At 38.8% G+C, this 15,494-nt stretch overlaps 1 protein-coding gene and 1 long non-coding RNA gene across 2 annotated transcripts in view; both read left to right on the top strand.

Annotated features, from left to right (window-relative positions):
- The first annotated feature begins 7,221 nt into the window (after positions 1-7,221).
- On the top strand, positions 7,222-14,309 carry LOC136849431 (uncharacterized). Its single transcript, XM_067122781.1, has 5 exons — positions 7,222-7,638; positions 11,440-11,512; positions 11,997-12,198; positions 12,770-13,129; positions 14,047-14,309. The coding sequence occupies exons 1-5, from the start codon at positions 7,574-7,576 to the stop codon at positions 14,307-14,309; spliced, it is 963 nt and encodes a 320-aa protein (XP_066978882.1). The 5' UTR covers positions 7,222-7,573.
- A 407-nt stretch (positions 14,310-14,716) lies between these two features.
- LOC136849576 (uncharacterized) overlaps positions 14,717-15,494 on the top strand; it is a 1,966-nt gene continuing 1,188 nt past the window's right edge. The window contains exons 1-2 of the long non-coding RNA XR_010856319.1: positions 14,717-14,754; positions 15,452-15,494. The exon at positions 15,452-15,494 is cut by the window's right edge and continues 171 nt beyond it. This is a non-coding gene — a long non-coding RNA (uncharacterized lncRNA). The remainder of the gene's footprint in view (positions 14,755-15,451) is intronic.

Raw genomic sequence — 15,494 nt, 5'->3', positions numbered from 1 at the left:
ATCAGCTTTGACAGAAACTTCATAGAACCCGTGACAGAAACTTCATAGAAGCTGTGACAGAAACCTCATAGAAGCTTGGACAGAAACTTCATAGAAGCTGTGAGAGAAACTTCATAGAAGCTGTGAGAAGCTTGGACAGAAACTTCATAGAAGCTGTGAGAGAAACTTCATAGAAGCTTGGACAGAAACTTCATAGAAGCTGTGACAGAAACCTCGTAGAAGCTTGGACAGAAACTTCATAGAAGCTTGGACAGAAACTTCATAGAAGCTTGAACAGAAACTTCATAGAAGCTGTGACAGAAACTTCATAGAAGCTTGGACAGAAACTTCATAGAAGCTTGGACAGAAACTTCATAGAAGCTTGAACAGAAACTTCATAGAAGCTGTGACAGAAACTTCATAGAAGTTTGGACAGAAACTTCATAGAAGCTGTGACAGAAACTTCATAGAAGCTTGGACAGAGACTTCATAGAATCTGTGACAGAAACTTCATAGAAGCTTGGACAGAAACTTCATAGAAGCTGTGACAGAAACTTCATAGAAGTTTGGACAGAAACTTCATAGAAGCTTGGACAGAAACTTCATAGAAGCTTGAACAGAAACTTCATAGAAGCTTGGACAGAAACTTCATAGAAGCTGTGACAGAAACTTCATAGAAGCTTGGACAGAAACCTCATAGAAGCTTGGACAGAAACTTCATAGAGGCTTGGACAGAAACTTCATAGAAGCTGTGACAGAAACTTCATAGAAGCTTGGACAGAAACTTCATAGAAGCTTGGACAGAAACTTCATAGAAGCTGTGACAGAAACTTCATAGAAGCTGTGACAGAAGCTTCATAGAAGCTTGAACAGAAACTTCATAGAAGCTTGGACAGAAACTTCACAGAAGCTTGGACAGAAACTTCATAGAAGCTTGGACAGAAACTTCATAGCTTCTTTTTCATTGACAAACTTTTAACTCTCTTCTCCTGAGAAGATTTGCATCACTTACAAAAAGAGAGTGATGACTTTTCCTCCCAAATAACGTGCGCGCGCGCACACACACACACACACACACACACAATTTCTTCCTTAAGCTGACATTGACATCACTGCTTGTCCTATTCTTTTTACCGTACCTCCATTCACATTTTCTTGTCTGCCATCCTTCTTTCCACCCTCTCCTAACGATTGTTTCATAGTGCAAACTGCAAAAGATTTTCCTCGAGTTACACCTTTCAAACCTTTTACTCTCAAGCTAAGTTAAGCATATCTTAGTTTAACCAGACCACTGAGCTGATTAACAGTTCTCGTAGAGAGGGCTGGCCCGAAGGATTAGATTTATTTTACGTGGCTAAGAACCAACTGGTTGCCTAGCAACGGGACCTACAGCTTATTGTGGAATCCGAACCCCATCATGAGGAGAAATGAATTTCTATCGCCAGAAATAAATTCCTCTAATTCTTCACTGGCCGGTCGGAGAGTCGAACGCTGGGCCAACAGCGTGCTAGCCGAGAGCTCTACCCACCTCTCCAGTGAAGAACTATGGGCGCTTGGCCTTATAGGCCTAAATAGCATATTCCATTTCTAAGTTTGTCCTGTTACACATTCTTGCACGTATAAAGGGAGCAGTTTGCAAGTCTGCCTTGCATGTATTTGACGATTTGCAAATTCAGTTCTACGCAAAAAAAAAAAAAAATTCCGGATGAGTAAACAGGTTTTGAGCAACTGAAGTTGCAAAAAATGCAGTTATCACTCAGAAAATATAGATAAAGATAAATATAAATGCTAATAAATGCTAAGTCTTAATGTGTGTGGCGTACGAGAATTCTGACAGTTCCTCCAAGAATACAAAAAAAAAAAAATCATAGAATTTTAGGGAGCCTTTGAAAATGAAGTCCATAAGCCATTAAGGAGACTGGGAGATTATTATTATTATTATTATTATTATTATTATTATTATTATTATTATTATTATTATTATTATCACAGCTATTTCATCAACTACTGCGAGAGGAAGCTGTCTTTATATTATAATGTTATGGTAATCCCAGAATTATACTTGTTCCCCCCCCCCCCCTTTATAGAGCTTTTCTTATCTTGGTGCCTAGATCAATGATTGGAATAAGTTGCCTTTTTGTTAGGGGAATCTGCTATTGACTTCTGCCAGTCGTGTTACACTGTACATACTGACGTGCGTACATACATACATACATTATATATATATATATATATATATATATATATATATATATATATATATATATAGAGAGAGAGAGAGAGAGAGAGAGAGAGAGAGAGAGAGAGAGAGAGAGAGAGAGAGAGAGAGAGACCATCACTGAGGAAAAGGGAAACGAACCGAAAACACGAACTAATGGGTGCCTAGTACTCGACGTCACGAGCTGTCACCACGTAAACAATGATGGAAGCCCTTCGCTTTATTTAATCGCTGAATATACGAGCAGCGATCTCCCCTCCCCCTCCACCCCTCAGGTGTTCTCATCAAGCCTTATCTTCCTAAATTCCTCCTTTGCCGAAGGGTGGCCAGGGCGTAACGACCCACTTCCCAACTGGGCTCATGTCAAAATTAGCCGCAACAAAGTTGGAACTCGAGCTACGACCGAAACAGATTGAACAGATTGAACAATAAATAGGTCTCTCTTGAACAGACTGAACAGCAGGATGCGTTCATCATCTTCAAAGCACCGCCCAGGGGATGGGCTATGTCCGGGAGGGGGTTTGGGAGGGAGGGGGTTTGGGCGGGAGGGGTGGTAAAGGATACTGCGTCATTTTCCCATTAACACAGGGAAAACGGCTCCCGAAATTATGGGAGGTCTTGTTTTTCCTCGAAAGTGCATTCCCTTGAGGAATTCTGCGAAAGTGCATCCCCTTGAGGAATCCCTCGGGGATGCATTCCCTTGAGGAGTCCCGTGAAAGTGCATCCCCTTGAGGAATCCCTAGGGAGCGCATCCCTTTGAGGACTCCCGCGAAGGTGCATTCCCTTGAGGAATCCCATGAAAGTGCAATCCCGCGAAAGTGCGTTCCCTTGAGCAATCCCGCGAAAGTGCGTTCCCTTGAGCAATCCGCGAAAGTGCGTCCCCTTGAGGAATCCCACGAAAGTGTATTCCCTTGAGCAATCCTACAAAAGTGTATTCCCTTGAAGAATCCCGCGAAAGTGCATTCCCTTGAGCAATCCCGCGAAAGTGCATTCCCTTGAGGAATCCCGCGAAAGTGTATTCCCTTGAGGAATCCCCCAAAAGTGCATTCCCTTGAGGAATCCCACAAAAGTGCATTCCCTTGAGCAATCTAGTGAAAGTGCATTCCCTTGAGGAATCCTGGAAAAGTCTATTCCCTTGAGCAATCCCGTGAAAGTGCATTCCCTTGAGGAATCCCGCGAAAGTGCATCATCTTGAGCAATCCCGCGAAAGTGTATTCCCTTGAGCAATCCCGTGAAAGTGCATTCCCTTGAGGAATCCTGCGAAAGTGCATCGTCTTCAGCAATCCCACGAAAGTTCATTCCCTTGAAGGATTTTGCGAAAGTGCGTCCCCTTGAGGAACCCCGCGAAAGTGCATCCCCTTGAGGAATCCCGTGAAAGTGCATCCCGCGAAAGTGCATTCCCTTGATGAATCCCGCAAAAGTGCATCCCATTGAGGAATCCTGCGAAAGTGCACTCCCTTGAGGAATTCCACGAAAGTGCATCCCCTTGAAGAATCCTGCAAAAGTGCATTCCCCTGAACAATCCTGCGAAAGTGCATTCCCCTGAGCAATCCCACGAAAGTGCATTCCCTTTGAGGAATCCCGTGAAAGTGCATCCCCTCGAGGAATCCCGTGAAAGTGGATTCCCTTGAGGAATCCCGCGAAAGTGCATCCCCTTGAGGAATCCTGCAAAAGTGCACTCCCTTGAGGAATTCCACGAAAGGGCATCCCCTTGAGGAATCCTGCGAAAGTGCATTCCCCTGAGCAATCCTGCGAAAGTGCATTCCCATGAGCAATCCCACGAAAGTGCATTCCCCTGAGCAATCCCGCGAAAGTGTCTTCCCCTGAGCAATCCCGCGAAAGTGTATTCCCTTGAGGAATCCCGCGAAATTGCATTCCCTTGAGCAACCCCGCGAAAGTGCATCCCCTTGAGGAATCCCGTGAAAATGCATTCCCTTGAGGAGTCCCGCGAAAGTGCATTCCCTTGAGGAATCCCGCGAAAGTGCATCCCCTTGAGGAATCCCGCGAAGGTGCATTCCCTTGAGGAATCCCGCGAAGGTGCATGCCCTTAAGGAACCCCGGAACGAAACGAAATAGCTGGGTTATTTGCCAAATGTTTTCGACTTGCTTGATTTCAAAAGGTTAAAGATTCTCATGTTTGGAATCTCTCTCTCGAGTCCGAGACAAACCTTGTATGGCATATTAACAAAGGAAAAACGAGATATTTCAGTGTGAACGTAAATGATAGAGATGCCTTTTGATGTGGAACTGTTTATCCGTTCAGTTGTGTGATAAGATATGTGTATCTAGGCAACACACTGACGAATGAAGCCTACATGCATGAACAAGTGGAAGAACATCTACGTCGAAGTGTGGAGATTATTCACAAATTTCAATCATTTTTTGGCGAAAAAAAAGTAACGCACCAATTTTCTACAGTAGCCGAGATATAGTTACCTGATCACCCTACTTGAGAATGAGTAATATAAGACCACTTGTCAAAATATATGTATTTTGTTAATTTGTCTGTTTTTCTGATAAGTGATCTCTTCTTTCTGTATTTCCCATTAACTTCTGTTACTTCTTTCGAGTGAACACCAAAATATTCTTTGGAAGCTTGATTTTCAAGTCGTTGGCCCCTGAATGGGGTGCAGCACAGGGTTAATTTTGCGTTTTTGTTTTTTTTTCTTTATAGCTGCATCTTTCTTCTTTTTTCAGCTGTGTCGGTTTCTGCGTAATCTGTTCTTTTTGAAAGAGAAAAATTACTTTTTTTTTTCTTAATGCTCTCTCGTCCACCGCTCAGACATATTTTTAAAAAACCAAATTTAGTTTATTGCTCGTTGTTTTTTTTAATGAAATGAAGCAGTGATCTCGTGTCGCTTGGGAATCCACAAATTGCTACTTAATAAAACAAAAGAGTTAATTGAAAAACTCACAAATTATTGCTTGAAAAAACCCAAAAATTTTTCTTGTAAATAAAAAATTTTTTCTTGACTAAAAACAACAAAAAATGTTACTTGAAAATAACATATTATTACTTGACAAAAATTTTTACTTGAAAAAACCAAAAGTTGTTACTTGAAAAACCCAAAAATTGTTACTTGAAAAAATTGTTGCTAAGAAAAGACCCAAAAGTTGTAACTTGAAAAAATCACAAATTGTCGCTTTAAAAAACAAAAATTGTTACTTAAAATTCCAAAAATTGTTACTTGAAAAAACCCACAAGTTGGAGAGCAAAATAATATAATTTAAGATTCGAATACAATTTCGGAGTGTCATTTTCCTCCATCTTTTAGTGTTTCCAATTTGTGTGTTTTTTTCAAGTAACATTTTAGTGTTTTTTTAATTTATAATTTATTTTTTTAGGTAACAATTTGTGGGTGTTTTCGAGTAACAATTTTTCGCTTTTTTAACTAACAACATTTGGGTTTTTTCATGTAACATTTTCGTTTTTCAAGTAACAACTTTTTAAAGTAACAGATCTGGGCTTTTTTCAAGTAATATTTTTTTTTTTTCAAATAATCCTGGATTTTTTCAAGTAACACTTTTTTATGTAACAATTTTTCTCAAGTAAATTTTTGGTTTTCTTTCACGTAGCAGTTTGTGGGGGTTTTCAAATACCAGTTTGTGGATTTTTCATGTGACAATTTTTGGGTTTTTCACGTAACAATTTTTGTTTTTAAGTACTTTTTTTTATTTTCAAGTAACCATTTTTAGGGTTTTTCAAGTAAGAAATTTGGTTGTTTCAAGTAACAATTTTCGTTTTTTTTAAAGTAAATTTTTTTAGTATTTCAAGTAACAATTTGTGGGTTTCTTTCAAGTAAAAAATTGTGAGTTTTTTCAAGTAACAATTTTTGGGTCTTGCAACTTTCGTTTTTTAAGTAATTTTTTTTTCAAGCAACAATTTTTTAGTTTTTCAAGTGACAATTTTTTAGAATTGCAAGTAACAATTTTTGAGTTTTTTCAAGTAACAACTTACTTCTTTGTTCTTAACGGCATCGAGTATCTTTCATCCTGACCGATTGACAATCCCGTTCTCTTCCTGCTTGTAAAATTTCACTTAGGTGAAAACCTTCCCAGGACATTGAGTACGTTCGGCTTAATGCCCCAACCAGACGTGCCCAGGATTTTTCGATACCATACCCTGGGGTCTCGCTAGACCTTGGCGTATACCTACTCTACGCTACTCTCTCTCTCTCTCTCTCTCTCTCTCTCATTTTAACAAGAGATCCTAAATGCAACCTCTGACAAAATTTATTATAGATTTTGAAACCACATACTTTAAGGTATTTGTATAATTTAGTTGTTATCTCTTTTTGTTTTTGGTATCATACGTGCGTATGTGCGATTAATTAACTATAAGTTATCTGGCTTCACTGGTACCAGGGTCACTGAAACGGCGGGGGTCCCACTGTAAGCAATGGTGAAAGTTCATAGCAGGGTCATCTCTGCATTCGTCCCAACTTCTGCTAATTCTGCTTCCCTTATTTCCGCACACGTGCTGTGTTTAATAATAATAATAATAATAATAATAATAATAATATAATAATAATGGTGAACGTCTGAGACTTAGGCTTACCCGCGTAAGTAAACAGAGAATTGGTAATGACAACGGGTTACCAGTTCATGCGCTTCTGATAAAGGGAAAGTATACGCTGACTACTAATATGAGCAGCATGTTCGCTGGTGTGACCGCGGTCTAGGTATATACTGTACGTATATACTTAGACCGTGGGTGTGACTTGCTCTCTCTCTCTCTCTCTCTCTCTCTCTCTCTCTCTCGTTGCGATACACACTAATTGTATTTCATAACAATTAAGGAAGCACATTATTAATAAGTTTTTAAAATAGCACAAAGTGAAGGTAAGTTATAAGGGAAAATGAGAATGCTGATGAATTGTCTTTCGATACTTGATAGCGGTAACACTTAATTCACTTCATATTTGCTCGCTCTTGCCTCGACAAGAACGGTCACCGCTTATTTTTTCTTTAGTCCCCCAACGTGAACTTAGTCAGTGCAAAACGTATCGTCATCCTAGTCTGTAGCATATTTGAACGTTGGCAACGGTTGGAGGCGGAGTTTGAAGCCAGCAGCCAATGGCCGCCTTGGTAGATATGAAAGCCTTCCTCGCTCTTTCGCCGAAAACCTCGGGGACATTGTGAATAGCGTAGAGTCCGGCATGTCATAGAAAAAAAAAAAAGAAGAAAACATAGGCTGATCCAATGCCGAGTTCAGTGTCGTCTTCACTCAGCCGAAACCAGTCGCAGACACTAGCTGCCAGTAGTTGGGAGTAGACGGTTGAAGTGTACCGGTGTTGGGTAAGGAGGGCTCTCGCAGTTTATAGTACTACACTGTAACTATAGATCCGCAGTAGTACTACACAAGAGAAATACCGAATGAAAAGCATGGCGTTGGAGCCACTCCCCCTTCTGGACGAAAGGGAAATTCAGTGTTATTTTCAGTGAGTTGACGGATTTTTGTGTGTGCAATTCGATTTGCATTTAGCTTCCCCTCGCCACCCTCCCCCTCCTCTGTGCGTACAAGCTTGTAACTTATGATGCTGAGCGTGTGTGGTATGTATATATCTTTTTCAGCATTTATATACTGACACATTGAATATATATATATATATATATATATATATATATATATATATATATATATATATATATATATGTATATATATATATATATATTATATATATATATATATATATTCATATATTATATATATCTACATTATATATATAATATATGTGTGTATATATATATAACTGAAATCAAAGGCTTTTACATTGTTGATGAACATTTGTTGTTGACTGACCAAAAAGTTAATTAGGACATAAAAGACATTGATTTCAATGAATGCTGTATACGTCTTATAGGTATTTTGGAATCGGTATAAAAGATGATGGCAGAATGAGAGAAATTCAAATAACAGGTGGAGCAGTTTATGGAATCCAATTTGGGTATGTTTGAAGAGATTGTTGAGCCAACTCTCCTTTATGGAAGTGAAGTGCGGATGTTGAGTGTTGAATAAATAGATAAAAAATGCTAAGGCAGGTGGCTGAATTGTTTGTGTAAGAATAATTGCCCTAAGGAGAACTGAATGAATGATAGATGTGGAAATAGATTGCAGCGGTAAAGAGGTTATCTTAGGTGAAAAGACTGGTCAGTGATTTGAGATGGTTCTGTCATGTGGAGAGAATGGAATGAAGCAAGTTAGTGAAATAGTGTTTAATTCGCAGATGACAGGAGCAAGCAGGGAAAGGAAAACCTAAGGTACTGGAAGGGATTGATTGATTGATTTGTGACTATTAAAACTGGCGTGACAACATATTGGAAAGGAAGAGCATATATATATATATATATATATATATATATATATATATATATATATATATATATGTGTGTGTGTGTGTGTGTTTGTGTATGTGTGCATGTATATGCGCATTCTTGTATGTGCAAGCAAACATGAACATGCTTTAATGATATGCCTACATCTTGAATAACACATTAGGAGATATAGAGTATTGCAGAAAGATATGGAAGCGTTTTCTGTATTCATCATGAGCAGGCCATCTGGAGGCCATTGTCTTAGCTTTTTTTTTTTTTTTCCCGACTAACCAAGCCTAGTATCACTTAACCTTTGCACTGTGAGTAGCCCTTAGCAACTGCCTAACCATGCTATCGGAGAATCTTGGAAACTAATGTCTTAAGATAGAGTAACATATGCCACTTTTCTGTGCTAATCTGCTGCTCTTCGCTGTTTTTACAGCCGTAAATCAGCCTTTTTTTTTTTTCCTCCCTTTTGTATTAGAACCTGCCAGCTCTGTAGAAAATTGCATTGGAGGGAAATGTCCAAATTATTTTAAGGTAGGAAACCCCTTTGGAAAATGACCAGATTCCTTCAGAGGCGGCAAGCATTTTGGAAGACGCACATTTCATATGAGGACAGGAAATCCTTTTGGAAGAAGATTCCTTCTTCCATTGAGGACTGAAACACTTGGAAGAAGATGCTTGCTTCTCTTGATGGTAGGGAAACCTTTTGGATTAGGCTTAATTCCTTGAGGGCTGGAAGACTGTGGGACAGGTGATGCCCACTGGCCTTTTAAGGGCAGAAATATCTGTGGGGCAGGTGATGCCCACTGGCCTTTTAAGGATAAAAGTATCTGTGGGACAAGTGATGCCTAATGGCCTTTTAAGGGCAGAACTATCTGCTGTGAGAAGGCACCTGCTTTCCCACTGGCCTTTTAAGGACAGAAATATCTGTGTGACAAGTGATGCTCACTGGCCTTTTAAGGATAAAAGTATCTGTGGGACAAGTGATACCCACTGGACTTTTAAGGATAAAAGTATCTGTGGGACAAGTGATGCCCACTGGCCTTTTAAGGGCAGAAATATCTGCTGTGAGAAGGCACCTGCTTTCCACGAGATAAAAAAAAAAAACCTGTTAGAAGCAAACTTTCAATTTCCCTTGAGGCCAGAAGCCTTCCTGGGCATGCCTTCTTCCTTGGAGAGCTGATAAACGCTTTTGGAAGAAGATGCCCATTGCTCTTGAGAGCAGAAAAACTGTTGGAAGCATATACCTGCTTTCCCTTGGTGCAGAAAAGTCTATTGGAAGAAAATGCCCGCATCCTTTGAGATCTGGGAAACCTTTTGGAAGAAGTCTGTTTCTCTTGAGGGTAGGAAAACTTATTGTAAGAAAATGCCCACATCCTTTGAGAGCTGGGAAACCTTTTGGAAGAAGTCTGTTTTCCTTAAAGAAAAAAAGCCTTGTTGGAAGAAAATACCCACATCCTTTGAGAGCTGGAAAACCTTTTGGGAGAATCCTGTTTCTTTTGAGGGCAGGAAAACCAATTGGAAGAAAATGTCCACGTCCTTTGAGAGCTGGAAAACCTTTTGGAAGAAGTCTTTCTGCTCTCCGTAAAGGCAAAAAAAAAAAAAAAAAAAAAAAAAAAAACTGTTGATAGAAAATACCCATATCCTTTGAGAGCTGAAAAAGCCCTTTAGAAGATGTCTGCTCTCCTTCAGTGTAGAAGAAAACCTGTTTGAAGAAAATATCCACGTCCTTTGAGAGCTGGGAAACCTTTTGGAAGATGTCTGCTTTCCCTGAGGGCAGCAAACCCTATTGGGAGAAAAGACCCGCGTCCTTCAAGAGCTGGAAAACCTTTTGGTAAAAGAGACCCACAATCCATCATTGATCAGTGCATTTTCACCAGTGTTTCATTATTTCCGGATATTTGATGGACAATATTTCTCTTGCAAAGTGTAATGTGTACGTACTGACTTTCATCGTGAATCCTAACCCAAACTTCTAATCATTCCCTACGTTTGATGCATTTGCAAAATCCGATGATCCTGGTGATGTTGCATACGTAATTAGAATACCTGTGACCTTAGGTGCCATTGAATGAACGCTATGAATGTTCTTTGTAAAAATTTACCATTTGGCAGTTCATATTAAAGACATCAATCAAGGGACAGTCAGTACATAATTTCATCTCATGCCATCTTTCCTTATCAATGGTCTCATATATATATATATATATATATATATATATATATATATATATATATATATATATATATATACACACATATATATATATATATATATATATATATATATATATATATATATATATATATATTGTGCACGATAATGTTAAGCATATTCTGCCTTCTCTTCTAACCAACTAATCCAATCACTATAATTTTTATTTATTTCTTTTCTGTTGACAGAATTTTTTTATTTTCTTCTTATTTTCTTATTGTAAAATGTCTTTTTTTTTTATTTTCTTTCTCTGCCAGGGGGAAAGATTTATTCTCGTGTCGCTTTATTCGAAGTTAGAAGCCGCCCTAATTTTATCTAATATGACAAACTCTTCCTCATCTAGTTGCTATTTGTATGAGCTATTTTTATTATTATTGTTATTATTATTATTATTATTATTATTATTATTATTGTAATCGTTTCTGTTTTTGCTGACATATCTGGCTATTATTATTATTATTATTATTATTATTATTATTATTATTATTATTATTATTATTATTATTATTAAATATTACTCATAGTAGCATGAGTCTTGAAATGGCGAAACAAATCCACTGTTATTTATGGATATTTAGAAATTTATTTTTAAATATGCACACCCGTAAATAACTGTGGGTTTGTTTCTCCATTATTATTATTATTATTATTATTATTATTATTATTATTATTATTATTATTATTATTCCCCTTTTTTTCTGGCAGATCAGAGGACTATTCAGGCAGTTACTTTTCGGCGAGAATTCCACGTCTGCCTGAAATAACATGGACATCTGAAGTACGTGATTATAAACTTCTCATAGTAGAGAGAGAGAGAGAGAGAGAGAGAGAGAGAGAGAGAGAGAAAGGGAGGGAGGGAATAGAGAGAGCGAGAGAGAGAGAGGGGGGAAGAGAGAGAGAGAGGGAAGGAGAGAGAGAGAGCGAGAGAGAAAGAGAGAGAGAGGGAAGGAGAGAGAGAGAGCGAGAGAGAAAGAGAGAGAGAGGGAAGGAGAGAGAGAGAGGGGGGAAGAGAGAGAGAGGGGAGGGAAGAGAGAGAGAGAGGGGTCGGGGAGGGAAGAGAGGGAGAGAAAGAGAGAGGGAGGTAGGGGGAGGGAGAGAGAGGGGATATTAAATTAACCCGTGCCTGGAAAAAATGCCGGTACTTACAACGAAAAGATAGGATTATCGTACCTTTTCAGCACTGAATGACCTTATAACAGAAACCCCCCCCCCCAGTGACTGCTCTAAATTTTATCTATCCCATTCTCCACTCCACCACCCAGGAAGTCTACTCGTACCTCAAGTCTGTGTGTTCTGCCCACAACGTATGCGACGCCTCCCTGAGGAACTTCGCGGAAGTGGATGGTTGGACACTCCTACAGATGTCCTTAGAGGCCTTCCAAAGGCTGGACCCCGTCAACGGCTCTTTTTTCTATCACCAGATCAGAAGTAGTCACCGACAGGACCCATACGACAGACGAGAAGGTATTTTTCGCGTTTTTCTCCTGTCTTCTTCTTCTTCTTCTTCTTCTTCTTCTCCTCTTTGGCATTGTTGTTATTATTGCTAGCTTATTGCCATTGCTCTTGTTACTTGGTCCCTAGGATGTTTCCCCATGAAACATTACTCTAAGTCTGCGTTCAGGTACCATTGTGTATGTCGTTTCTCATTTGCTCCAGTCCACGGTGCACACATATTCACACACACACACACATACACACACACACACACACACACACATATATATATGTATATATATATATATATATATATATATATATATATATATATATATATATATACATATATTTGTTTTAACGTGTGTAAACGTATTGTCACTATGAACAGCGTAATCCCAGTAGCCTCACGCGACATGTAATGGTTGGACGATATAATCTCTCTCTCTCTCTCTCTCTCTCTCTCTCACACACACACATACACATAAGGATACGCTCACTTCCTGTTTAGGATGCCTTCCTACTGGCATCACTCCTTTCTCACATTCTAATCGGGTCTTATCTCTTATCGCTCTTTCTTCTCTCCCCCTTCCATTCTCAGCAGATTCGCCCTCATCGAACATGACTTCCCATTCAGGAGATTCTTCCTATATCAGCAGCCCCAGTCCCCCAGTTCTAGAGGAACTCCACCTGCACGGTGGCGCATGCGCAGCAATGGCTTGTGGTGGTGGTGGTGGTGGTGGTGGTGGTGGTGGCGGCGGCGGCGGCCTTGGTACCCACGCCCTTCCAGAAGACTTGTACGATTTGCCCTGCGAGGGGCTCCCGAACCATCACGTGCTTTCGGAAGAAGACGAAGGCTGCTATGGCTTTGCGCCGTCAATGCCTCCTTCGCCTTACGCCCTGGACCAGTATGTGGCTCTGTACCCTACTGGGCAGACGTCTCCGAGTCCCCTTGATGCTTGTAAGTAAAGGAAGTGTCTGTCTTTCTAAAAATAAAATTTGTAAGTAAAGGAAGGGTCTGTCTTTCTAAGAATAAAAATTTGTAAGTAAAGGAAGGGTCTCCTCAGTAAAATTTTTGAAAGTAAATGAAGGGTCTCTCTGTAAAATTTTTGAGAGCAAAGGAAGGGTTTCTCTGTAAGATTTTTGAAAACAAAGGAAGGGTCTCTCTGTAAGATTTTTGAAAGCAAAGGAAGGGTTCTCTTTCTAAAAAAAATTTTTGTAAGTAAAGGAAGGGTCTCTCTTTCTAAAAAAAATTTTTGTAAGTAAAGGAAGGGTCTCTCTTTCTAAAAAAAATTTTTGTAAGTAAAGGAAGGGTCTCTCTTTCTAAAAAAAATTTCGTAAGTGAAGGAAAGGTCACTGTAAAATTTTTCAGAGTAAAGGAAGGGTCCCGAACTAAACATTAAAGAGTCTCTCTCTCTCTCTCTCTCTCTCTCTCTCTCTCTCTCTCTCTCTCTCTCTCTCTCTCTCTATAAAATTTTTGCAAGTAAAGGAAGGGTCTCGTAAAATTTTGTAAGTAAAGGAGGGGCTTTTCTCTAAAATTTTTGCAAGTAAAGGCAGGGTCTCTCTCCTAAATTTTTGTAAGCACAGCAATGAGAAGCCAAGCCTTGATCCTCTTTCTCTGTAAGTCTTCAGCTGAAAACCCTTATGGACAGAATCAGCAAGAGCACAAAGTCACGTGACGAAAGGGTGTAGACAATATTCTTCTTTCATATAACGTGTAAAGTATATTTGTAGTATTTATAGGTTGGTGGTTTTGCGTTTATTTTTGTGTAATCATCTCGAAGAAAGCCACCTTCAGTACCCACTCTCGTTGCCCATAGGATACAGAATCACGCCCCAATCTGTGGATTTTTCGAATTTGTCATTTTCTCATTTCAGCAGCGGGTTCCTATTATCCGGACAACTTTTCCACCTTAGACGACCCCAGTAACATGAGACCGAGTCCTCCAGTCTATGGAGAACAGCAGCACAGCCCTTGTCCAGACTTCCTAGTCCAGCGCTTTCCTTGCCTGAACGTGGACGGAACAAACAGTAGCCAATCTCCTGTTGGTAGTCGGAACACAAGGAGAGGTGCGAATTTGCAGGTTCTTCAGATTAGTGGATTTAAAAAGAAAAAAAATGCATCATTATTCATGGCATAACCTTGAATGTTTTGATTGATTCTTGGTGGAGGTACCTAATGGCCAAGTCTGAAGCCGTGACGTCATGAGCTCATTATAGGTTTAATGTTATATATATATATATATATATATATATATATATATATATATATATATATATATATATATATATATATATATATATATATATATATATATATATATATATATATATATATATATATATATACCTATATATATAAAACATATTATATATATAGTATATATATCCATTATTATACATATTTTATATATATATATAACATATATATATTTGCATATATATATATATATATATATATATATATATATATATATATTACGTTTTCCTGTGTGTGTGTGTATGTATTTAAAATTTTCATTTCATCACCTTTTTCTTTTTCAGGTCAGCAAAGTTCTCAAAGTAGGACGCCTGGAACGTCGACAAGTAAGTGAACTGTGAATTTGTGTTGAGATTCTTCATAATCAAGCATGGATGGAATTGATTCTATTTTATTATTAAAATTATAGTTTATTATATTCCTTTGCGGCATTTTCACTTGTGTAAAATATCCCATTTTCAAGCGCTTATGATCTGAGAGGTATAGGCCAATTGAGAGCCATAAGTTTTCTGTAAAAGAAAACTATTCTGCCGGTTTTGTCTGTCGGCACTTCTACCTGTGCGCCCTCAGATCTTAAAAACTACTGAGGCTAGAGGGCTGCAAATTGGTATGTTGATCATCCACCCTCCAATCATCAAACATACCAAAGTGCAGCCCTCTAGCCTCCTCAGTAGTTTTTATTTCATTTAAGTTTAAAGTTAGCCGTAATCTTGCTTCTGGCAACGATGTAGGCTAGGCCACCACCGGGCCGTGGTTAAGGTTTCGTGTGCCGTGGCTCATACAGCTTTATACCGGGGCCACAGAAAGATTTTATGTTGTTAGTAAAAAAAAAAAATCCATACCTAATTTATTTATTTATTTATCTTTTGCTGATCATTTTAACATTATTTGAGATTTTGTTTTTGTCTTTTTTTTTTTCAACCTTCACCGTCATTCTGTTCAGCATGCTTTCACCTCTACCTTCTTTATCATCGTCTTTTCAATGCTCACTCTATTCGGAACTATTTTTTTTTTATCTTCAAGGACGCAACAGAGAGAGAGGACCTAAACTGTACGAGTTCCTGTG

The sequence above is a fragment of the Macrobrachium rosenbergii genome, chromosome 21, assembly GCF_040412425.1.
Source record: "Macrobrachium rosenbergii isolate ZJJX-2024 chromosome 21, ASM4041242v1, whole genome shotgun sequence".
NCBI lineage: Eukaryota > Metazoa > Arthropoda > Malacostraca > Decapoda > Palaemonidae > Macrobrachium > Macrobrachium rosenbergii.
Note: the sequence above shows the minus strand (reverse complement) of the source record. Positions and strands in the feature narration are given on the sequence as shown.

What these genes read in the sequence shown, in the direction of transcription:
- LOC136849431 (XM_067122781.1), top strand. Translation starts at nt 7,574, where the DNA reads ATGAAAAGCATGGCGTTGGAGCCACTCCCCCTTCTGGACGAAAGGGAA. An exon ending in CCCATACGACAGACGAGAAG is followed by an intron (nt 12,199 to 12,769) that starts GTATTTTTCGCG and finishes TTCCATTCTCAG; the next exon opens with CAGATTCGCCCTCATCGAAC. An exon ending in TCCGAGTCCCCTTGATGCTT is followed by an intron (nt 13,130 to 14,046) that starts GTAAGTAAAGGA and finishes TTCTCATTTCAG; the next exon opens with CAGCGGGTTCCTATTATCCG.